The sequence below is a fragment of the Mus musculus genome, chromosome X, assembly GCF_000001635.26.
Source record: "Mus musculus strain C57BL/6J chromosome X, GRCm38.p6 C57BL/6J".
Taxonomy (NCBI): domain Eukaryota; kingdom Metazoa; phylum Chordata; class Mammalia; order Rodentia; family Muridae; genus Mus; species Mus musculus.
This window is the reverse complement of record NC_000086.7, coordinates 25,622,207-25,648,872: the sequence shown is the minus strand read 5'-3', so window position 1 is coordinate 25,648,872 and position 26,666 is coordinate 25,622,207. Positions and strand designations below refer to the sequence as shown.

General features: G+C 37.3%; 1 protein-coding gene across 1 annotated transcript; it reads left to right on the top strand.

Moving 5' to 3' along the window:
• Positions 1 to 5,211: 5,211 nt before the first annotated feature.
• Gm2003 lies at positions 5,212 to 26,383 on the top strand. The gene is made up of 8 exons (XM_011249648.1): positions 5,212 to 5,305; positions 10,893 to 10,959; positions 11,499 to 11,533; positions 14,609 to 14,734; positions 15,046 to 15,109; positions 23,355 to 23,436; positions 25,875 to 25,973; positions 26,293 to 26,383. Exons 1-8 carry the CDS (start codon positions 5,212 to 5,214, stop codon positions 26,359 to 26,361), a joined length of 636 nt encoding a protein of 211 aa, XP_011247950.1. The 3' UTR covers positions 26,362 to 26,383.
• Positions 26,384 to 26,666: the final 283 nt, after the last annotated feature.

Genomic DNA, 26,666 nt, shown 5'->3' with positions numbered 1-26,666 from the left:
CCAGATGATGTTCCAACCAATAAGAAGGACACATGCTCCACTATGTTCACAGAAGCCTTATTTATAATAGCCAGAAACTGGAAAGAACCCAGATGACCCTCAACAGAGGAATGGATACAGAAAATGTGGCACATTTACAAAATGGAGAACTAATCAGCTATTAAAAAGAATGAATTTATGAAAATCCTAGGCAAATGGATAGACCTGGAGGGCATCATCATGAGTGAGGTAACACAATCACAAAAGAACTCACACAATATGTACTCACTGATAAGTGGATATTAGCCCAGAAACTTAGAATACCCAAAATATAAGATACAATTTGCGAAACACATGAAACTCAAGAAGAACGAAGACCAAAGTGTGGACACTTTGCCTCTTCTTAGAATTGGGAATAAAACACCCATGGAAGGAGTTACAGACACAAAGTGTGGAGCTGAGATGAAAGGATGGACCATCTAGAGACTGACATTCCCGGGGATCCATCCCATAATCAGCCTCCAAACACTGACACCATTGCCTACAACAGCAAGATTTTGCTGAAAGGACCCTGATATAGCTGTCTCTTGTGAGACTATACCGGGGCCTAGCAAACACATAAGTGGATGCTCACAGTCAACTATTGGATGGATCACAGGGCCACCAATGGAGGAGCTAGAGAAAGTACCCAAGGAGCTGGGGGTATCTGCAACCCTATAAGTAGAACAACAATATGAACTAACCAGTAACCCCTGGAGTTCATGTCTCTAGCTACATATGTATCAGAAGATGGCCTATTCGGCCATCAGTGGAAAGAGAGCCCATTGGTCGTGCAAACTTTACATGCCCCAGTACAGTGTAACATCAGGGCCAAGAAGTGGGAGTGGGGGAGGGGAGTGGGGGGGATTGGGTCGGGAAGCGTGTGGGGGACTGTTGGGATAGCATTGGAAATGTAAATGAAATAAATACCTAATAGAATAAAATAAAAAAAAAGAAATGAACCCACACACCTATGGTCACTTGATCTTTGACAAGGGAGCTAAAACCATCCAGTGGAAAAAAGACAGCATTTTCAACAAATGGTGTTGGCACAACAGGTGGTTATCATGTAGAAGAATGAGAACTGATCCATTCTTATCTCCTTGTACAAAGCTTAAGTCAAGTGGATCAAAGACCTCCACATAAAATCAGAGACACTGAATTTTATAGAGGAGAAAGTGGGGAAAAGCCTCGAAGATATGGGCATAGTGGAAAAATTCCTGAACAGAACAGCAATGGCTTGTGCTGTAAGATCAAGTATCAACAAATGGGACCAGATAAAATTGCAAAGATTCTGTAAGGTAAAAGACACTGTCAATAGGACAAAAAGGCCACCAACAGATTGGGAAAGGATTTTTACCAATCCTAAATCTGATAGGGGATTAATATACAATATATACAAAGATCTCAAGAAGCTGGACTCCAGAAATTCAAATAACCCAAAAAAGTGGGGTACAGAGCTAAAAAAGAATTCTCAACTGAGGAATACCGAAGGGTTGAGAAGCACTTGAAAAAATGTTCAGCATCTTTAACCATCAGGGAAATGCAAATAAAAACAAACCTAAGATTTTACCTCACACCAGTCAGAATGGCTAAGATCAAAAATTTGGGTGACAGCAGATGCTGGCAAGGATGTGGAGAAAGAGGAGCACTCCTCCTTTGCTCGTGGGATTGCAAGCTTGTTCAACCACTCTGGAAAACAGTCTGGCAGTTTCTCAAAATATTGGACATAGTACTACCTGAAGATTCAATAATTCCTTTCCTGGGCATATACCCAGAAGATGGTCCGACTGGTAATAAGGACATATGCAGTAGTATGTTCATGGCAGCCTTTTTTATAATGGCCAGAAGCTGGAAAGAATCCAGATGTCCCTCAACAGGGGAATGGATACAGAAAAGGTGGTACATTTACACAATGGAGTACTACTCAGCTATTAAAACAATGGATTTATGAAATTCCTAGGCAGATAGATGTATCTGGAAGATATCATCCTGAGTGAGGTAACCCAATCACAAAGAAGTCACTTGAAATGCACTCACTGATAAGTGGATATTAGCCCAGAAACTTACAATACCCAATATACAATTTGCAAAACACAAGAAAATCAAGAAGGAAAATCAACGTATGGACACTTCATACCTCCTTAGAATAGGGAACAAAATACCCATGGAAGGAGTTACAGAGACAAAGTTTGGAGCTAAGTCGAAAGGATGGACCATCCAGAGACTACCCCACCGGGGCATCCATTCTATAATTAGCCACCAAATGCAGACACTATTGCACATGCCAGCAAGATGTTGCTGAACAGACTCTGATATAGCTGTCTTGTGTGAGGATATGCCAGTGCCTGGCAAATACAGAAGTGGATGCTCACTGTCATCTATTGGATGGAACACAGGGTCATAATGGAGGAGCTAGAGAAAGTATTCAGGGAGCAGAAGGGGTCTGCAACCCTATAGGTGGAACAACAATATGAACTAACCAGTATCCTCAGAGCTTGTTTCTCTAGCTTCATATGTAGCAGAAGATGGCCTAGTCAGCCATCACTGGGAAGAGAGGCCCGTTGGTCTTGCCAACTTTATATGCTGCAGTACAGGGGAGTGCCAGAGTCAAGAATTATGAGTGCATGGTTAAGCGAACAGGACGGGGAGGGGGAAGGTATAGGGGACTTTCAGGATAGCATTTGAAATGTAAATGAAAAAAAAAATCTAGTAAAACAATTAAAAAGAAAAAACAAAGAAAAGGAATACACCTCACAAGGGAGTTGTACAAGGCATGAAATAGGACAAAAGGAGTTATAGAGAAATATGCAAATTAAAAAATATCAGTGGATTTTGTGTGTGTGTGTGTGTGTGTGTGTTAGGTCAACATAAATTTAAACACACTAGATGCATGCCTGCTACCTGAAGATGCCATAGGAGTGCAAATAAGTGCACAAAACAGTGGTTGGAAAAATGACTCATCTGTTAAAATCACCTGTTCTATGCAGATGACCGGGCACAAAACACCCACATCGTGGCTCACAATTTATGCACAACTAAAGTTTCAGAGAATCAGTGCACACTTCCAGCCTCTGTAGGCAACAGAGGCATAAGTGAGAGAGAGGGCCAGAATGGTCTAGCACGTTCTTATAATCAAGGTCAGTACTAGGAAGGTGGAGACAGGAGGGTACCAGGGGATATAGGGGATCTGGATGCTCCCTTCTGATCACTTAGGACAGAATAAACTCTTGTGGTGTGCGTATGTACATTCAGAAAGAGTCCACACACATTCAATGTTACGCACATGAATAAATACAAACCAAAATTGCATGCAAGAGCCTCTACAGTTGAAATAAAGTAGTGCCGTTTGCAGTGTTTCATATGTTTCACGTTTGTTCAAGTTTTTCAAGTATGTAAGGGCTTATAAACCTAGAAATTCTCTTAAAGTCAGTAGTAGCTCATTCCTACCTCCTGAAAACTCCCTTTGAAGCAATGGTGCCTGGTACTCCATGTAAGCATGAGCAGGATATATTCAGCCAACCAGCACAGACCTGATTTCTCCAGCTTGCATCACAAAGGGTCTTCAGAATCCTCAGTCCAGGCATCTCTGCTGACAACAGTTTTTTACCATTGAGGAGCTGAGCACGGAAGGGTGCAGTTGTGAAGGTGTTCACCTCTGAGATAACCTGTAAGTGATAATCGGCTCTGCTCAGGGTTGTTGGACAGTTAATCGAGGTGTGACAGGGTGGGCCATTTCAGGCCCAGGTGGCCACTAGGTGAGGAAATGCCTCATGATCGCCATTTCCTATGGCTTCTGATTGTTAACTGATATGGTGGAGGACCATATTCATGACAGAGGATTGAACAGGTCAGGGCCTTAGAAGATTATGAACCCTTGGAGGACACAATCATGGGGCCTTGGGATAGGATCAGAGAGCTGGCTGCAGGATTGAGGGTCGGGGGAGCATGGGGCTGTGAGTGAGGAGCCTTGGCGCTTGTCCTGTGTGCTGTAAGGAGCCTTAGGGTCCAACTTGGCGCTTGTCCTGTGTGCTGTCCGGGATCCATTAGAAACACACTGAGGATTCCTCCCTCTTCATTGTCTTCTCTACGGTGTGTTCCTTTGGTATAGACTGTATGGACACTGCAGAGAGGGGAGTGGCGTAGGAAGAATGAATGAAAAGAAGAAGAAGAGACTTTACAAGAGATTAATAAGTAATCTGGGAAGGAGTCAGAACAGGGATCCTCCTGTCTAATCGCCCATGTATTGGGATTAAAGACTTGGACCACCAAGTTCAGCTTTTTCTCTCAGTTTTAGTTCTGTAGGATGGGATCTTCCTTTGTAGCTCAGGCTGGTCTGGCTTGGGCTGGCCTTTAACTTACAATCTTCAGATGTTTGAAATCCTCGGCTTCCCCCAATCCCAAATTTCTCCAATATAAGGATTTTCTGTGTGGGTAGTGGTGGTGAGTGTTTGTTGTAGACTGAGCATTGGGTCTTCTTGACATGAATATATAGTTACCATGTTCATCATCTTTCTGGATAGTACTATGAATTTACTCTAAAAGAGATATACTGAAAATCAGAATTGCTGATGTTTTGTTTAAAAAGAATCGTTGGGAGATAGGACCAAAATTCAGATGCCTCAAAGTTTAAATGCAAACACATTTTGCTCATCATTTTTGGTGAGAAAGGGAGGACTCACGTATTAAAGGCTGGCCTGTTTTTGCCTTTTTTAAACTGAGAAATGGCAGATTGTTAACTTGGGTTCTAAAGAAGGATTTAAAATAAGTATGTTAAAGAAAATTTTAAAACAAAGTTGGGAGGGATAGGGACATGATAAATGGGATACATGAAGGAAATTGTAAGGGGAAGCATATATATATATGTGTGTGTGTGTGTGTGTATGTGTATATATGCATATACATATACACATACACATACATATACACATACACATACATACACACACATACACATATGCGTGTGTGACCATATTGAATATGTATGCAAAAATATCTGATAAAGACAAATTATTAAAAATATAAGTGTTAAAAAACAAAAGAAATAATCTTTCAATGAGCTAAGATAATTATTTGACTTTTTGACATTTTTAACTATTTACATGATACCTTTGGATTTAGATAACTACTTATTTTTTTTTCTTTTTCTTTTTATTTTTTAATTAAGAAGACAACTGAGTGCTTAAGAGAAAAATGTCTATTAAGAAACTGTGGGTGATACCAAAGGATGGTTACTTATTACTTCTTGACTTTGATTCAGATGAAGAAGAGCAGGCTCATTCTGAAGGTATCCAGTCTTCAGTATTGATTGTGTCCTGCAGTTCATTAGACTTTTCCCAACTTGCCTGCAATGGAAGAAGTCTTTTCTAAGTTTTCATATACTTCATTTCTAATTTTACCTATATCTATATATTCCTATACCTGAGTTTTAGCAGTGCATATACCTACTCTTGGCACTGTAGACACAATATGTTGAGAAACAATAACTTGCTATGATTTTACCCCAGAAAAAGACCTGAACGTTGTTCCTATATGTTAGCAAAACATGAATTTATTTCATAAAACCTGCAAATAAATTATTTCATTCCTTTTTTCTATTATATATTTTCTTTATTTACATTTCAAATATTATCCCCTTTTCTATGTCCCCTCTGCAAATCCCCTCTCCTGTCACCTCTCCACCTGCCCCCAACACACCCACCCCCAATTCCTGGCCCAGGCATTCCTTAATACTGGGGCATAGGACCTTTACAGTACCAAGGGTCTCTCCTCCCGTTGATGACATACTAGGCCATCCTCTCCTACATATGCAGGTGGAGCCATAAGTCCCACCATCTGTTTTATTTGATTGGTGCTTTAGTCCCAGGGAACTCTGGGGGTACTGGTTAGTTCATATTGTTCATCCTCCTATGGGGCTGCAAACCCCTTATGATCCTTGGGTACTTTCCCTAGCTCCATCATTGGGGATCCTGAGCTCAGTACAATGGATGTCTGTGAGCATTCACTTCTGTATTTGTCAGGCACTGACAGATCCTCTCAGGAGACAGCTATATCAGTCTCCTGTCCCCAAGCTCTTGTTGGCATCTGCCATAAAGTCTGGGTTTGTTGGTTATTTATTGGATTGATCCCTGAGTGAGGCAGTCTCTGGATTCATTCAGTCTCAGCTGCAAACTTTGTCTCTATAACTCCTTCCATGGGCATTTTGTTTCCCATTCTAAGAAGGAATGACGTATCCACACTTTGGTCTTCCTTCTTCTTGAGTTTCATGGGTTTTGCAGATTGTATCTTGGTTATTCTGAGCTTCTGGGAAATATCAGTGAATGCATATCATGTGTGTTCTTTTGTGATTGGGTTATCTCCTTTAGGAAGATTTCATCGAGATCCATCCATTTGTCTAAGAATTTCATGAATTCATTGTTTTTAATAGCTGTGTAGTATTTTATTATGCAAATGTACAACATTTTCTGTATCCATTCCACTGAAGAGGGACATCTGGGTTGTTTTCAGCTTCTTGCTATTATAAATAAGGATGCTATGAACATAGTGAAGCATGTCATTATTACAAGTTGGAATATCTTCTGAGAATATGCCCAGGAGGAGTATTGCTGGATCTTCCAGTAGAACTATGTCCAATTTTCTGAGGAAACACCAGACTGATTTCCAGAGTGGTTTTACCAGCTTGCAATCTCACCAGCAATGGAGGAGTGTTCCTATTTCACCACATTCTTGCCAGCATCTGCTGTCATCTGAGTTTTAGATCTGAGCCATTCTGGCTGGTATGAGGTGGAATCTCAGGTTTATTTTGACATGCACTTCCCTGATAATTAAGGATGATGAACATTTTTTAGGTGCTTTTCAGCCATTCGGTTTTCCTTAGTTGAGAATTCTTTGTTTATCTCTGTCCCCATTTTTTAATGGGGTTATTTGATTTTCTGGAGTCCAGATTCTTGAGCTCTTTATATATATTGGATATTAGTCCCCATCTGATTTCGGATTGGTAAAGATTTTTTTCCCATCTATTGGTTGCTGTTTTGTCCTATTGACAGTGTCCTTTGACTTATAGAAGCTTTGCAATTTTATAAGGTCACATTTGTCTATTCTTAATCTTACAGCACAAGCCATTCCTGTTCTGTTCAGGAATTTTTCCCCGGTGCCCATGTCTTCGAAGCTCTTCCCCACTTCCTCCTCTATAAGTTTCAGTGTCTCTGGCTTTATGTGGAGTTCCTTGATCTACCTAGACTTGAGCATTGTACAAGGAGATGAAAATAGATCAATTTGCATTCTTCTACATGCTAACTGCCAATTGAGCCAGCACCATTTGTTGAAAATGTTGTCTTTTTTTCCACTGGATGGTTTTTGCTCCTTTGTCAATGATCAAGTGACAATAGGTGTGTGGGTTCATTTCTGTGTCTTCAGTTCTATTCCATTTATCTACCTGTCTATCAGTATACCAGTACCATCTAGTTTTTATCAGAATTGCTGTATAGTACAGCTTGAGGTCAGGCACGGTGATTCCAGGAGAGATTCTTTTATTGTTGAGAATAGTTTTTGTATCCTAGGTTTTGTTCTTATTCCAGATGAATTTGCAAATAGCCCTTTCTAACTCAGTTAAGAATTGTGTTGGAATTTTCATGGGGATTGCATTAAATCTGTAGATTGCTTTCGGCAAGATAGCCATTTTTACTACATTAATCCTGCCAATCCATGAGCATGGGAGATCTTTCCATCTTCTGAGATTTTCTTTGATTTTTCTTCAGAGACTTGACATTTTTATCATACAGATCCTTCTTTCACTTACTCAGTTAGAGTCACACCAACGTATTTTATATTATTTGTGACTATTGTGAAGGTTGTTGTTTCCCTAATTTCTTTTCCATCCTGTTTATTCTTTTTGTAGAGAAAGGCCACTGATATGTTTGAGTTAATTTTGTATTCAGCTACTGCACTGAAGCTGTGTATCAGATTTAGGATTTCTCTGGTGTAATTTTTGGGGTCACTTATATATACTATCATATCTTCTGGAAATAGTGATATTTTGCCTTCTTCCTTTCCAATTTGTATTCATTTGTTCTCTTTGTTGTCTAATTGCTCTGACTAGGACTTCAAGTACTATGTTGAATAGGTAGGGAGAAAGTGGGCAGCCTTGTTTAGTCCCTGATTTTTGTGGGATTTCCTTCAGTTTCTCACCATTTAGTTTGATGTTGGCCACTGGTTTGCTGTCTATTGTTTTAATTTTGTTTAGGTATGGGCTTTGAATTCTTGATCTATCCTGGACTTTTACTATGAATGGGTGCTGAATTTTGTCAAATGTTTTCTCAGCATCTAATGAAATGATCATGTGATTTTTGTCTTTGAGTTTGTTTCTATAGTGTATTAAGATGATGGATTTCTGTATCGCTCATCACCGGGATCAAGTGTACTTAATCATGATGGATGATCATTTTTATGTATTCTTGGATTCAGTTTGCAAGGCTATTATTGAATATTTTTGCATCAATTTTCATAAGGGAAATTTTCTGAAGTTTCCTTTCTTCATTGGGTCTTTGTATGGTTTGAGTATAATTGTAATTCTGGCTTCATAGAACAAATTGAATAATGTTCCTTCTCTTTAGATTTTTCATAATGGTTTGAAGAGTATTGGTATTAGGTCTTCATGAAGATCTGATAGAATTCTGTACTAAACCCATCAGATCCTGGGCTTTTTTGTTTGGGAGACTATTAATGACTGCTTCTATTTCTTTAGGTGTTATGGGAGTATTTCTAGGGTTTATCTGATCCTGAATTATATTTGGTACCTGATATCTGTCTAGAAAAGTGTCGATTTCATCCAGATTTTCCAGTTTTGTTGAGTATAGGTTTTTGTAGTAGGATCTGATGATTTTTTGGATTTCCTAAGTTTCTGTTGTTATGTCTCCCTTTTCATTTCTGGTTTTGTTAATTAGGATGATGTCCCTGTGCCCTTTAGTGAGTCTGGCTAAGGGTTTACCTATCATGTTGATTTTCTCGAACAACCAGCTCCTGGTTTGGTTGATTCTTTGTATAGTTCCTTTGTTTCCACTTGGTTTATTTCAGTCCTGAGTTTGATTGTTTCCTGCCTTTTATTCCTCTTGTGAGAATTTGCTTCCTTTTGTTCTAGAGCTTTTAGTTGTGCTGTCAAGATGCTCCTGCATCCTCTATCCTGTTTCTTTTTAGAGGCATTCAGAGCTGTGAATTTTTCTCTTATTACTGTTTTCATTGTGTACCATATGTCTGGTTATGTTGTAGCTTAATTTTCATTAAACTCTAAAAAGTCTTTAATTTCCTTCTTTATTCCTTTTTTGACCAAGTTATCATTGAGTAAGTTGTTGTTCACCTTCCACATATATGTGGATTTTCTATTATTTATATTATTATTGAAGATCAGCATTAGTCTGTGGTGATCTGATAGGATGCATGGGATTATTTCAATATTTTTATATCTGTTGAGGCATGTTTTGTGACTGATTATATGGTCAATTTTGGAGAAGGCCTCATGAGGTACTGACAAGAAGGGATATCCTTTCGATTTAGGATACAGTGTTCTATAGATATCAACTAAATCCATTTGTTTCATAACTCCTGTTGGTTTCACTGTGTCTGTTTTTAGTTTTTGTTTCCAGGATGTGTCCATTGATGAGAGAGGGGTGTTGAAGTCTTCCACTATTATAGTGTGCAGTGCAATGGGTATTTTGAGGTTTACTAAAGTTTCTTTTATGAATGTGGCTGCCCTTGCATTTGGAGCATAGATGTTCAGAATTGGGAGTTCCTCTGGGTAAATTTAATTTTGATGAATATGAAGTGTTCCTCCTTGTCTTTTTTGATGACTTTGGGTTGAAAGTCAATTTTATTTGATATTAGAATGCCTACTCCAGCCTGTTTCTTGTGACCATCTGCTTGGAAAATTGTTTTCTAGCCTTTTACTCTGAGGTAATATCTGTCTTTGTCTGTGAGGTTTGTTTCTTTTATGAAACAAAATGCTGGGTCATGCTTACACATTAAGTCTATTAGTCTATGTCTTTTTATTGTGTATTTGAGTCCACTGATATTAAGAGATATTAAGGAAAAGTCGTTGTTGGTTCCTGTTATATTTGTTTTTAGAGATGGAATTTTGTTCATGTGGCCATCTTCTTTTGGGTTTGCTGCAAGATTACTTTCTTGCTTTTTCTAGAATGTAATTTCCCTCCTTGTTTTGGTGTTTTCCCTTCATTATCCTTTGAAGGGCTGGATTTGTTGGAAGATATTGTGCAATTTTGGTTTTGTCATAGAATACCTTGGTTTCGCCATCTATGGTAAAAGAGTGTTACTGTGTATAGTAGCCTTGGCTGGCGTTTGTGCTCTCTTAGGGTCTGTATGACAACTGTCCTGGATCATCTGGCTTTCATAGTCTCTGGGGAGAAGTTAGGTGAAATTCTGATAGGTCTGCCTTTATATGTTACTTGAACTGTTTTCCCTTACTGCTTTTAATATTCTCTTTTTTGTGTGCATCTGGTGTTTTGATTATTATGTGATGGCAGGAATGTCTTTTCTGGTCTAAAGTATTTGGGGATCTGTAGGCTTCTTTTATGTTCATGGGCATCTCTTTCTTTAGGTTAGGGAAGTTTTCTTCTATAATTTTGTTGAAGATATTCCCTGGCCCTTTAAGTCTGAAATCTTACTTCTCATCTATACCTATTATCCTTAAGTTTTGTTTTCACCTTGTATCCTCAATATCCTTGATGTAATTATTTCATTTATAAAAGCTGTTTGAAAAACTCACGTGGGCAGTTTTTCCAGAGAAATGCAAATGGAAAATACTTTATTAACTATTACTTATATAGCATACTTTCAAATGTTTCCATTTTCTATTGTCAATATAGTAAAGAGGCCAGCATTTGGCAAACATGAGAATATGCCGCCTCACGTAGAAGCAAATGAAGATATAAGGTAATATTTTCAATTTTTCCCAGTTCAATAGAGTACTTCAAAAGTAGTGTTTGTGATCCCTTCACTGGAGGAGTAGATTCAGGAAAATCAACAATTCATGGTCAGATGCAGCTATATATTGAGTTCAAGCCCAGCTTGGGGTCCTTAAGTCCTTGTCATCACAAACACATAGCAACTAGGACAATATACCCACCTGCATGGGATCTTCCCAGATATACACACAAACAAAAGGAGAAACATAATAAAAATAAGAGGGGGACCATCTGGGAAGAAGAAGGGTCTCAGCAAGTGTGGGAGAGTTATGAATAAACTACTGTGGGGTGTAAATGTATGAATTGTTAAAAGTAAATAATTCAGGTTCACTTTGGTTGTCTGCCATGTATTTTATATGCATATGACATTTGTTCCAAACCAAACATTATATATTTATTCTAAATAATTAAAAGAAGTTCCTGTGTAAAGTTTTGTGTGTGCTAGGCAAATGCTCTACCAGTCCACTATATTTCTGACTTTAAAATATTATTGTCCTTTCTTCACAGAGATGAACAAGACAGTATGTTGGATAAATCTGGCAGTAGGAGTTTTTGGAGATATTTGCCTGTTGTTTGAAGAGGACAGAAGAGGGCACCAGATCTCTATAAACCCTATAGCATAGGAGGATAATTTTAGGTTTCACAGTAATTGTAGTTTTCTTTAAAACACGTACAGATGACTACTCACCCAACATTCAGAAACAAAGATTAGCTGAAGGTGTACCTCAGTGGTACAGCACCATGTTAAAGCTATGAGTTTCATCTTCAGGGGTGAAAAAAAACAAAACAAAACAAAACCCACCAACACATGAACTTAACAAAACACCTACCAAACAAACAAAACACAGCAATAAGCCTCGCAAATGAAATGTTAGTTTTTCCAGTTTGCCCAATTAACTGTAAAGTGAGCAAGAAATGCAATTGGCTATTATAAGGAAACAAACAAAACCAGCATTAAGCATTTTAGGAACCTAAATTTAGGCATGATTAGAGAAATACAACCCCCCCCCCCAAAAAAAAGACAGTGGCTACAGCAACATAACAAATCTTGCAGAGGGGCTAGAATTATGGCTCACTTGGTAAAGTGCTTTCCTTGAAAATATATGGACTTAAGGTGGGGGCCTAGAATCCACTTTAAAAATGCAGGCTGCAGTCCAGTGCTGAGTAGGTAGAGATAGCTAGCTGGCTAGCCAGGCTAGTGACGTTGGTGAGCTGCAGATTCAGAGAGACCCTGTCTCTGAAGATTTAAGTTAGATCAGGCAGTGGTGGCGCATGCCTTTAATCCCAGCGTTTGGGAGGCAGAAGCAGGGGGATTTCTATGTTTGAGGCAACCCTGGTCTACAGGTTGAGTTCTAGGACAACCAGGGCTATACAGAGAAACCCTGTCTGGAAAAACAAACAAACAAAAAATGTAAGTTGGAATATGATTGAGAATACAGCCTTCTTCTGCACACATATACTGAAATGTATACACATCATTTTTGCTGAACCTCTTTTTTGATTTACAGAATCCTTTAAAATTATGTTTTTTTTTCTTTTTCTGGAAATAGACAATATTAGGAAAGTGTCATATTTCTGTAATCTCCACTGTATATTAAAAATAAACATCTATCGAGAGAAATGATCCAGCATACCTTAAAACACACACAGGACAGGGATGGAAAGATAGCTTTCAAATTAAGACCACTTGTTGCTCGAAAACCAAGGTTTAGTTCCAAGGACCCATATAATGGCTCACAACCATTTGTAATTCTAGATCCAGGGGAATTGGCATCCTATTCTAGTTTCTATGAGCACCAGACATGCATGTTGAACAAATACAAACATGCAAAAGCACGTTAGTTAAATAAATAAAACAAATCCGAAATACACATAACAGCCCCTTCAACTGAAACAAAGTAGGAGAGTCTTCTTTGGGGTTCATTTTATTTTAACTTTCAAGTTACTATTGCAAACTTGGAAAATGGAAAGCTTCTGGGTAGTAGTGGCAGCTAAAATACTACCTCTTTTTTGCTGCTTGGATGACAGATGACTGATAGAGCCTCTCTCACTTTTGTAAGCATGTGCAAACACGGCCAGTCAGCAAGGGGCTTGGCTGAGATTGTTTTACAGCTGCCCAAACCCTGTTACCCAGTATGCTTTGTGGTGGCCACGAAGCTGAGTTCTTGAGGAAGGGAAGTTTCTTGAGGAAGCATGGTAGGGGGAAGTCTCTGTGGAGGTAGTCAGTGACCTGTTAAAAGATGGTTAATAATGGTTCAGGTGGGGGTCCGGGTGGGGTGAAGGTGGCGGGGCGGAGGTGTTACTTCCAGAGTAAGGAGAGGAGGTGACCCTCCCTGGACTCCGGATAGCACTGCTGCTGGGTTCACAATCGACTTTACCCACTTAGACCTCTGCGGTGAAAAACGGAGAACTTCACTAAGGGCAGGAGTTTGAAAAGCCTAGCATCTAGGAGAAAGCAGGAAGGCCAGGGAATTGGAGACCCAGAAAGTCTTCCTTGGGCCTGGGGATGTGAAGTGTGAGTAAACTGGAGGTCAGTTAGTGGCAGAAACAGACTAGAACCTTTTCTGTGCTGCTGCTACCCGACAGAAATTCATTAAAAACAAACTGAAGACGAGTCTTCATTTTCTTCTACCTGGTGTTGAAAGGCCAGATTGCCGAAATTTGTATATATAGGATCCAAACGGCCTCAAAATCCCGAGGCTCCTCTCAGCCTCTGAAGTGCTGGGACTTCAGACATACTTCAGGCCAGGCTGTGTTTATTTATGTGTTGTTTTGGTTTAGGGAAGTAAGCTCAAACTCTGTATCTCAGGAGTGTCTGAAACCTCATGTGCAGCTTGAACTGGCCTTGAAACTGAAGTCCTCAGCCTTACAAATGTACTGGGGCCTGAGGAAACATGCTTGTTTTATTTTTTATTTTTAAAATTTGTGGGGTTTTTTCATAGTTGAAGATTGAACCCAGAGCTTCTTGCTGTAGCAGTGAAATATATGTCCAGCCGGACAGAACTTTATAATTTAGATTTGTATTTCGATGAAAAAGATTGAGGAGCTTGGTTGTGATAATAGCAACTATGATTTTATTTGGAGATTGAGATGCAGACACATTTGTTCTAACTCATCAAAAACCTTGCAGAAATGGGACCAACATGCAGATTCTCCTATGTTTAGATATAAACCCACTTGAAGTCACAGTTAAAGCCATCATAGTGTGTGTGTGTGTGTGTGTGTGTGTGTGTGTGTGTGTGTGTGTGTGTAAGAGAGAGAGAGAGAGAGAGAGAGAGAGAGAGAGAGAGAGAAAGAGTTTTAAACTAAAAAATAACAAACTCTTATTCTTTTATAGTAAGGAAGACCAAGATACTTTATTCAACTTAAATAATTCTTTTTTAAAATGTGTACATATTATATTGTGTTCCATGTTTAAATACTAAAGTCTTTAGTATTAAATCAGAGGGTAATAGAAATATGGTTTTATCTTTAAACCCTTCATGCAATTATGAAGTGCTGTTTTTGTAAAAATCATTCCTTAATGTTATTTTAAATTTCAATTTTATTAGTTTAAGTGATTTTTTTTATTCAAATGGCTTGAGAAATTTTCTTTTTTTTTTTTTATTTTAAATCATAAAACATAAGTTTCTCAGTGGAATGGCAGCGTTTTGCACGTTCTGTAGAGACACCAATGGAAAACTGGAATTTGTTAAGTGGTGAACTGCAAGTTAGGAATGCTTCTGAATTGGACCTTATGGAAGGTACCAGATATTTAATGATGGGCATTGATGTTACACTTCCTTTTTTCTCAGTTGTTCTTCTTAGGCTTGTAAAGGAGATCAAAAATCACATATTGTATCTCTTGTCTTTAATCACAACATATAAATAAATAGCTTAAAACATATTTTTAGATGACAATTAGACATTACTTGATTTTGTTTAACTTCTAGACAAATAATAGATCTGCTTTAAAACCTAATGTTGGCACTATGCCTGAATGATCACAAAGTATTTCATTAAAATTTGCAAAATAACATAATTGTTTTAATATCTTGTTTTATTACGAACCCAGTACAGAATCCAGTAACTCATGATGATGGGAATGCAAATCCTGAAGAAGTAGTTGGAGATACACGGTAATATGTTCAAACTTATTATTTCCTTCTTAGTGTAAGTAATTCCAGAAAAGTTTAATTGATTGTATAGCAAGTAATCTATATTAATAATTGGAATATGATATATACTATAAACAATATTTCTATAAGATTAATCCTTAATTTGAATGGTTTTCTTGGAGGCTGTAATGTTGTGGGTCAAACTCTCATCGTCCTGCTTGAAGGACAAAAGCTGAGCCATCAAACTGTATCCCCAGCATCCTTACTTTTTAAAGCTTTAATTACTTCACAGATCTCCAGTACAAAATATACTGGGAAATTTTGAAGGTACATTTTTGGATATATAATTTGTTTAAAACTATATAGTATTAACATAATTTATATATTAGGAAATATTGATTAATATACTATATGACATCTTAGTGACCTATTCCTATTTATATGTAGTATTTTGTGAATATTTTTATTTTATTTTAATTTATTTATTATTTGATATTATCTTTATTTTCATTTCAAATAATAGCCCTTTCCTGGTTTCACCCCAGAAACTCCCTATTCCATTACCCCTCCCTGTGCTTCTATGTGCTCCCACTCACTCCCACTTCCCCACCCGGGCATTTGCCTACACTGGAGCATTGAACCTTCACAGGACCAAGCACCTCTCCTCCCACTGATGTCTGACAAGGCCATCCTCTGCTATATATGCACTGGAGCCATGGGACCCCCCCCTCTTCTGTTGATGGCTTAGTCCCTGGGTGCTCTGGGAGGTCTGGTTCGTTCATATTGTTGTTCTTCCTATAAGGTTGCAAACCCCTTCAAATCCTTCAGTCCTTCCTCTAACTCCTCCACTGGGAACCCTATGATCAGTCTGATGGTTGGCTGTGAGCATCAACCTCTGTTCTTGCCAAGCTCTGACAGAGCCTCTCAGGAGGAAGTCATATTAGGCTCCTGTCAGCAAGCACTTGTTGGCATCCACAATCGTGACTGGGTTTGGTGTCTGCATATGGGATGGATACACAGTTTGGGCAGACTCTAGATGGTCATTCCTTCAGTCTCTGCTCTGTACTTTGTCTCCATGTTTCCTCCCAGGATTATTTTGTTCCCCATTCTAAGAAGGACTGAAACACCCACACTTTTGTCTTCCTTCTTCTTGAGCTTCACGTGGTCTGTGGATTACATTTTGGGTATTCTGAACTTTTAGACTAATATCCACTTATCAGTGAGTGCATACCATGTTTGTTCTATTGGGATTGGGTTACCTCACACAGGATTATATATTTTAGATCCATCCATTTGCCTGTGAATTTCATGAAGTAATTGTATCTGTACCATTACCATACATTTTTATCATTATTTCTCTATAATACAGATTGAGTTCGGGAATGATTCCCCCTGAAGTTCTTTTATTGTTGAGAATATTTTTTTTATATACTGGATTTCTGTTATTACAAATGATTTTTCAAATTGCTCTTTCTATCTCTATGAAGAATTGAGTTTGAATTTTGATGGAGATTGCATTGAATCTGTTGATTGCTTTTGGCAAGATAGCCATTTTTACTAAATTAATTGTGCCAATCTATGAGCATGGGAGATCTTTCCATCTTTTGAGATTTTCAATTTCTTTCTTCAGAGACTTGAAGTTCTTGTCATACAGATCTTTTGCTTGCTTGGTTCGAGTCACACCAAGGTATTATAATTTGTGAGTATTGTGAAGGGTGTTGTATCCAAAGTTTCTTTTTCAGCCTGTTTATCCTTTGAGTAGAGGAAAGCTACTGATTTGCTTGAATTAATTTTATATCCAACCACTTTGCTGAATTTGTTTATCAGGTTTAGGAGTTCTCTGTTGGAATTTTGGGGGTCACTTACATATACTATCATATCATCTGCAAATAGTGATATTTTGAATTCTTCCTTTCCAATTTTTATCCCTTTGACCTCTTTTTGTTGTATAGTTTGTATGGATAGAACTTCTAGTACTATAAAATACTACTATATTATATACTACTGTGAATAGTTAGGAAGAGAGTGGTCTTGTCTTGTCTGATATTAGTGGGATTGCATCAAGTTTCTCTCCATTTATTTTGATGTTGGATACTGGTTTGCTGTATATTGCTTTTACTATGTTTAGGTATAGGCCTTGACTTCTTGATCTTTCCAAGAATTTTATCACGAAGGGTTGTTGAATTTTTGCAAATGATTTCTCAGCATCTAATGAGATAATACTGTTTTTTTTTCCCAAGATTGTTTACATAGTGGATTACGCTGATGGATTTCCATATATTGAACCATCCCTGTATCCCTGGGATGAAGAACACTTGATCATGAAGGATGATCATATTAACGTGTTCTTGGATTGGGTTTACCAGAATTTTATTGAGTATTTTTGCATCAATATTCATAAGTGAAACTGGTCTCAAGTTCCCTTTCTTCATTTGGGTCTTTGTATGTTTTGGGTATAAGTGTAATTGTGGCTTCATAGAAAATTGAATAGTGTTCCTTCTCTTTTGATTTTGCATAAAAGTTTGAAGAGTATTGGTATTAGGTCTTCATTGAAGGTCTGATAGAATTCTGTATTAACCCATCTGATCCTGGGCTTTTATTTTTTGTGAGGGGGTTGGGAGCCGATTAATGACTGCTTCTATTTCTTTAGGGGTTATAGGAGTGTTTACAGGGTCTATTTGATCCTGATTTAAATTGGTACCTGATATCTGTCTAGACAGTTGTCCATTTCTTCCAAATTTTCCAGTTTTGTTAAGTATAGGCTCTTATAGTAGGATCTGATAATTTTTTTTTGGGGGGGGGGGTTTCCTAAGTTTCTGTTGTTATGTCTCTCTTTTCATTTCTGGTTTTGTTAATTTGGATACTGACTCTGTGCGCTCTCTTTAGTCTGGCTAAGGGTTTATCTATTTTGTTGATTTTTTCAAAGAACCAGCTCTCGGTTTGGTTGATTCTTTGTATAGTTCTTTTTGTTTCCACTTCTTTGATTTCAGCCCTAAGTTTGATTATTTCCTGCCTTCTACTCCTCTTGGGTGAATTTGCTTCCTTTTGTTCTAGAGCTTTTAACTGTGCTGCCAGGCTGCTAGTGTATGTTCTCTCCAGTTTCTTTTTTGGAGGCACTCAGAGCTATTAGGTTTTCTCTTAGGAATGCTTTCATTGTGTCCCATAAGTTTGGATATGTTGTAGCTTCATTTTCATTAAACTCTAAAAGTCTTTAATTTCTTCCATGACCGAGTTATTGTTGATTAGACTGTTGTTCAACTACCACGTGTATATATAAGGGTTTTCTATTATTTATATTATTATTGTTATTATTATTGTTGTTATTATTATTATTATTATTATTATTATTATTATTATTATTATTTGGGGGGTTAAGACAGGGTTTTTATGTGTATCCCTGGCTGTCCTGGAACTCACTTTGTAGACCAGGCTGGCCTTGAACTCAGAAATCCACCTGCCTCTGTGTCCCGAGTGCTGGGATTAAAGGTATGTGCCCCCATGCCTGGCTTATTTATATTATTGTTGAAGAGAGCCTTAGTCCGTGGTGACTTGATAGGATGTATGGGATTATTTAAATATTTCATATCTGTTGAAGCCTGTTTTGTGACCCATTATATGGTCAGTATTGGAGAAGGCATCATGAGGTGTTGAGAAGAATGCACATTCTTTTGTTTTATGATAAAATGTTCTATGATATCTATAGATATAGATATCTGCTAAATCCATTTGTTTCATAACTTCTGTTAGTTTCACAGTGTCTCTGTTTTGTTACTGTTTCCAGGATCTGTCCGTTGCTGAGAGTGGGGTGTTGAAGTTTCCCACTATTATTATGTAGGGTACAATATATACTTTGAGCTTTAGTATAGTTTCATTTATGAATTTGGTTGCCCTTGCATTTGGAGCATAGATGTTCAGAATTGTGAGTTCATCTTTGTTGATTCACCCCTTGACAAGTATAGTGACAGTCCTTATCTTTAAAAAACAAAAACAAAAACAAAAAAATAATAACAAAAAAAAAAACAATAACAAAAACCTTTTGGTTGTTAAGTTGATTTTATTCCATAGTATAATGGCTATTCCATCTTGTTTCCTGGAAATATTTGCTTGCAAAGTTTTTTCCAGACTTTTCCTCTGAGGTGGCGTCTGTCTTTGTCACTAAGGAGGGTTTCCTGTATGCAGCAAAATCCTGGGTTCTGTTTATGTATCCAGTCTATTACTCTATGTCTTTTATTGGGGAGTTGAATCCATTACTATTAAGAAATATTAAAGACCAGTGACTGTTGGCTGTTTCCTGTTACTTTTGTTGTTTGAGGTGGAATTATGTTTATATTGCTATCTTCTTTGGGGTTTGTTGAAAGAAGATTTCCTTCTTGATTTTTGTATGGTGTAGTGTTTCCCTTCTTGTGTTGTAGTTTTCCATCGATTTTTTTGAAGGTTTGGATTCGTGGAAAGATATTGTGTGAATTTGGTTTTATCATGGAATACTTTGGTTTCTCCATCTATGGTAATTGAGAGTTTTGCTGGGTATAGTAGCCTGGGCTGGCATTTGTGTTCACTAAGGTTCTATATAACATCTGTCCAGAATCTTCTGGCTTTTATAGTCTCTGGTGAGAAGTCTGGTGTATTTCTAACAGGTGTGCCTTTTTATGTTATTTGACTTTTTTCCCTTACTGCTTTTAATATTTTATCTTTAGTGCATTTGTTGTTCTGATTATTATGTGTCGGCAGGAATTTCTTTTCTGGTCCAGTTTATTTGGAGTTCTATAGGCCTCTTGTATGTTCATGTGCATCTTTCTTTAGGTTTGGGAAGTTTTCTTCTATAATTTTGTTGAAGATATTTGCTGGCCCTTTGACTTGGGAATCTTCTCTCTCTTCTATACCTATTTTCCTTAGGTTTTGTCTTCTCATTGTGTCCTGGATTTCCTGGATGTTTAGGTTTAGGAGATTTTTGCATTTTGCATTTTCTTTCACTGTTGTGTCAATGTTTTCTATGGTATCTTCTGAACCTGAGATTCTCTATTCTATCTCTTGTATTCTGTTGGAGATGCTTGCATCTATGTCTCCTTGGTTTTCTTTCTCCAGGTTCAACTCTCTTTGTGAGTTTTTATTCTGTATTTCCATTTTTAGATCTAGATGGTATTTGTTCAATTCCTTCACCTGTTTGATTGTGTTTTCTTTAACTCTTTAAGGGATTTTTGTGTTTCCTCTTTAAGGGCTTCTAGCTGTTTTCCTGTATTTCTTTAATGGAACTATTTTTGTTCTTAAAGACCTCTATCATCATCATGAGATGTGATTTTGAATCTGAATCTTTCTTCTCCAATATGTTGAGGTATTCAAGACTTGCTCTGGTGGCCAAATTGGGTTATGATGATGCCGACTAGACTTGGTTGCTATTGCTTATATTCTTGCACTTACCTCGTGCCATCTCATTTTCTTTGGTGCTACCTTCCCTTGCTGTCTCTGTCTGGAGCCTGTCCCTCCTGTAATCCTAGTTGTGTCAGAACTCATAGGAGTCCAGCTGTCTCTGAGATCCTGGGATCCTGGGATCCTGATATTTTGGGGGTGTCTGAGCTCCTGGAAGTCATGCTGCCTCTTGGATCTTGAAATCCTGGTGTGACCAATCTCCTGAGATCCTGCTGTGTCAGAGCTCCTGGGGGTTAAACGTTTTCTTGGTGTTGCAAGATTTGGTGGGGTGCCAGAGCCCTAGGTTTTCTCTAGACACAGTTGCATACTGCAAGGAACCTGTGCCTCTGGCCGGGAGGATGATTTTGTTTCCCTGGTTCTTGTGGGGGTCCCAGATACACAGGGTGTTGGGAAAGATGTTGTACCCTCAGCTGTGCTCTTTTGTCAGAACTCCAGTGTTCCTGGGTGTGTCTGATCTCCTGGGAGTCGAGCTTCCTCTGTGATCCTGTGATCTTGGGCATTTCAGAATACCTGGGAGTCGTGCTCCCTCTGGGTGTTTTAAGAGTGGGTGCAGAGCCAGTACCCCAGGTCTGATCCAGGTGCAGTTTCAGACCAGAAGGAATCCATGCCACTGGAAAGGCAGGAGTTCCTGTGTCCCTGGATCCTTAGGGACTCAGTTACTCCTGATGTTGGGGCCATTCCTGTGATCCTGGGAGTGTTAGAGCACCTGGGATTTGAGCTTACTCTGGGTATTGTGGGACTAGGTCAGCACCCAAGATCTACTCATGACACGGACTCTTGCAAATATTTTTGATTTAGCATCATGGACTTATTTTTGCCTGTGGTACAGAAGTGAAAATGGTGCTTTTTCAACAGGTGTGACATTAATTAAACTTAATTTTAATTTTTTCGTATATTTGTGTCTGTGTTGCATATATACACATGTGGAGGGCAGAGGAGGATGTTGGGTTTTGCTCTATTTCTTTCCACCTTATTCCCTTAAGACCTGCTCTTTCACTGAACATGTAGCTAGATAAGCAGCCAGCAAGTCCTACAAATTCTCACTCTGCCTATCACAGTGCTGCTATTGTAGAAGCAACCATCCATGGTTAGTTTTCTAAATGGGTACTAGAATCAAACTTGCGAACGTCCTCCTTTCACAGTAAACCCTATTTATTACTGAGGCATCTTCATAACTGCATTGAAGGGATTTTTAGAGGAAAAAAATGATGTAAACTTTTCTACATTCCATGTATTCAAAGCTAAGTGATATGTATACAAAATTCTGTACATGCAACAGTATTTCTTTGACCCAGTATTAATTTTATATTAAGTCAGTTTCTTTTCTAAAACTCCTCTGTGCTTTTCTTTATATGACACAATGGAAAAATGAATTCTTTAATATAACCCTAATTACTTATTTTTTTTAAATTTTATTTTATGGGTATGTTTGTTTTGCTTGATTGTGTGTATGTACACAGCTTGTATGTCTTGTACCTGAGGAGGCCAGATGAAGGCATTGAATTCCCTGGAACTGGAGTTATAGGTTGTGAGCAACCTTGTGGATGCTGGGAATCCATTCTCAGATCTCTGGAAGGGAACCAGTACTCTTAACTGATGAATCATCTCACCAATCCCCTCACTGATTTTTATAAAATGAATTATGTAACTGAAAGTGAAAGACAAATTTACTAACCAGTGAGGGAATGAAACTCAGATCCCAAAGAATCTATTTTAAATTATATGTAATTGAATGTTGCATGAGCTTTCTTAGAGGATAATAATTTGTCTTTGATATATAGTCTCACTATGTATGTCAGGCTGGCTGGAATTTTCCTATGTAACCTATGTTGTCCTTTACACTGGAAATCTCCTGCTAAGCTTCCTAGACTAGGATCATAGACCCAAAACGTCTTAAATGGCTTAAGAAACACTGCTCTTAATACCTATTTTTCAGACATATTTGTGTATTAGTGTTTTGCTTACAGGTATATATGTGCACCACATATGTGCCTGTTGCCTATATATATAAGATGATTATTTCAGACACCTTGGACCTGGAGTCACATAAAGAGAAAACACATGGAAACTTATATCAAAGATTCTTTCAAAAAAAATGCAACCAGAAATTAGAATGACTTTGGCAAATGAACAAATGGGAGAGGTAGAGTTGTTAGTTTTGTAGGGTCATATTTGTATCATTTTAAAAATTATATGTGGCTGAAGTTGAAAAAGAAAACATTACTGAGCTTTTAGTAAAAATGTGTGTCTTTGATTTTGTCTAAGCAGTTAACCCTATAACTTCATGCCTTCAAGGAAACTAAATCTAAATCTTAGAAATCTGTGAAAACTTTTATTTTCTACTTTAAGTACCTGTTAATGAGATTTTAAAATTTGATTTACATTCATTGTGGAAACACAGAAGTCTTGCACAAAATCTTAGAAGTGTAATTTGTTGTTTATTATGTTTAACAATATGGAAAAAAATCAATTACATATGCAGACAATTTGTATATTTTAATTTACTTATGTTTTGCACTAAGTCTTAACTGAATCAATATAAGAAAATAAATTAGACATTATATTTGATAGAAAATAATGAAAAAATACTTTGAAATACAATTAATTTTCTAAAATAAGATATATATGTATTAAAACTTCTTTAATTTTTGAAAAGCTAAAACATAAAAGAAGACTTCTCTGATAATCTTTCAGGGAAAAAAAAACTATAATGATTTCCCATTAGATAATATTTTACTGCTGTTTTTCTTTTTATAGTATGAAATGGTCAATTTAATTTGTTTTGAGTGTTCTTTTTCATATTGGTATGAAATGTGACTGCTTTTATTACTGTGCTTTAAAGAAAGAAGATTAACAACAAATTGTGTGAGCAGAAGTTTGATATGGATATACAGAAATTCAATGAAGAACAAGAAAAATCAGTGGTTAGTATCATAACTAACTTTATAATTAACCTAGTATAACTAAGTATCAAGTAGGAATGGAGAAACTAGCCTTGTATTGGGCACATGAAACTAAATTAAGTTTCATTATCTATCTATCCTTGGTTCTGTTCTAGTCCTACTGAATTGTAAAGCAGAGAAGTATGATCACATACTATATCAATGAAAACCACTAGGTATTTTCTGGTAGACCAGATTATAAATTTTCAAGAGGCAGACATTTGCTGAAAGATGAAGAGAGGATTACTAGTTTCTACAAAAGGAAGCACACTATGTCAGCCTCAGATACAGTTGAAAGGAGAGAGAAAGCTTAAATTACTGGTGTCATCTGGACTCTCTTGTTAATATTCGAAAGCCAACTCAAACTGGCAAATCAGTTCTTACAATCCTAAACGTAGTACAAATTTAGTAACAACAGTGGATGGAAACAACCTTTCTCAACAGCCCTGGCAGAATATTCCTGTGGAAGAATATCACCAAACTATTTTAGATCATCTCTCTATTACTGTACCAATGACTGTAGTCATCACATAGTTTCCAAGTAAGATCTGAGATGATGACCATATTAACTATTTTTTATTTCATTGGTTAATAGTTTGAGAAGTATTCAATTTGAAATGAACAGGAGATCCATTCCTGCCTGGGAAGGCATTGAGGAAGCCGCCATTATGAGTCAGTTCTGGAAAGAGATAGGGACTAAAGATAAAAAGTAAATAAATACTCCAATTGAAGGCAATTTTTAAACCTTGAACCCTGGATGAAATTTCAAGGGGGAGTGATCATCCATGTAAATGAGGAGTCTAAAGACAGACTCCCAGAGTTCTTCAATATTTGTAATTCTGCATGAGGTGGGGGTGGGGGGGTGAGAGGGAACCAGTAAGGGAAGAGAACAATTGGTACAAAGAAAACTACCATGTGTGAAGGAAAACATTTAAGGAAGAAAAGTTCACTAACTGTGTCATATGCTGCTAATGGGCCAAATAAAATAGATTTGCAGGGCTAGAAGATGGTTTATTTGGTAATCTTTCTCACTGTAGGCATGGAGACTCGAGTTTATATTCCCTGAGTAAGCATGCACGAAAACACCTCCACCAACAACACCACCAACAACAAAACAAACTAGCAAAACTAAAAACAAACCACCACAACAATAAAAGTTGGTGTGGTGGTGAGCATTTTAGAACCACCAAACTCAGATTTAGTTCAGAGATAAGAAGATTCCCAGAGCTTCCTAGCCACCAGTTGTAGCCTAATGGATGAGCTCTAGGTTCATTGAGACCCTGTCTCCCAAATAGTGGGATGCAACCAAAGAAGACACCCAATATTAATCCTTTGTCTCCATATGTATGCACGTGTACATTTTTTAAAGGGAAACTTCACAAAGTGGAGGTCATTGTACTTAATCAGGATGATTTGAGTGGAAATGTGAGGTACAAAACTGATCACAGTGAATAAAGGACAAAATAGGAATGTAGTAGCCCAAGGAGAAAAGGTGTAAAGGGCTTGTCTTAATTTTTTTAAATGCAAATTACCATGGTTGTCTGCCAACATAAAAATTACAAAGAGAAATTTATATTATTACTTCCATGTGTTACTTGAGATTGGAACCTAGAGAAAACAAATCTACCACTAAACTTTGTCCCCAGACATCTTTTTACACTTTATTTTGAGGCAGGGTATCTTTAAGTGATCAAGACTATTCATGATCTTGTGATCATTCTAACTCAAACTTTATAAAAGTTAGTTTTATAGGCATTACACTGACGACCAGCTAAAGTCATAAATTTAAAATAACAGTTACAAATGCTGAAACTCTTGACAATAGTTGAGAAAAGTGAAGATGTTGGACTTAGTAAAGAATAAGTATAAGGCATCCTTAAGAAAGGAAGAGAAAGTAGATGACATGGCACATACACCTTAGGTGGGGGCTAGATACAGAGATGAGTTAGTGAACCACCTTCTGGGATTACTTCTGCTTGTTAGAAAAAGGAGGCCACCATATGGTAAAACCATTAACTCTAGCTAGAGTTAAGTTTCCAGGGCTAGGATTTTACCAAGTTCATGTTTACATGGTGCATGCCTATAAACTTAAGTACTTGAGAGGCTAAGGCCAGTCTCTGCAGCATAGCAAATACTTTCTCATAAAAAAAAAGTTTTATTAACCCACAATTGGTAGTATAATTGTATTTCATGTCACTTAAAAATATAAGTATATTTAGTCATAATAGTTGTTAAAAAGTTAAATCACTTGGAAAACTATTCCTTTTACGTTTCATATGGAATTATTTTTGCTCACGTAAACATTTTAGTATTGGAAATACATTAAGTGTTTGGTTGTTAGCCTAGCATTCATGCTGCATGGCAGTAACAACAAAAATGAACAGAATTGTTATAGTAATGTTTTCCTTTTACATTTGTAGAACAATTATCAAAAAGAACAACAAGCATTAAAACTGTCTGAATGTAGTCAGAGTCAGACCCTGGAAGCAATTGAAGACATGCATGAGAAGTCCATGGAGGTATGTTGCACATGGTCCATAAAATGTCTTTAGGAAACGAAATATGTTTTCTGAATCAAAAAGTTTAACTACTTGTTATTTTTAATTATTTCTTACTGAAGTGACTGATATTATCTATAAAATCCTAATGACTTTGTAGGAATTATTCAAGACATGAAATGATAAATTGGGAATTTGACCTCAGATGTACCTCATAGTTTATTAACACTATAATTATCCTGCTTAACTAAACATAGCACATATATACATCATTTGCACCGAATCTTCCATATTTGTATCCTTGGGAGTTTGTTTAGTAAGAAGTGCTGTTCTGTTTTAGGGTTTGATGAACATGGAGACCAACAACTACGATATGCTTTTTGATGTAGATGGTGAAGAGACATTATGAAGCATACTCTGAAGTACTCTTCTCCTTTCCCATCTTCAGACTAATGAAGCATACGTATTTCTCACTTGCTGGTACATTTGTAACCAAATAAAAAATTCACTAACATTATTGTCTCCTATGAAACAGAGTTTGAAAGGCTCTTTAATCCTTGTAATTCAGATGATTCTAAGAAGGAAGTTAACCCCCGTGAAGTGATTACAAAGTTAACTAGGAGGTATACCTTTAGAGTCAAAATAGAACTCCTTTATTTTTAAACATCTTTAATCATTTTCTTGTTTAAGTGTAAGAGCCTCTTTATATTAACT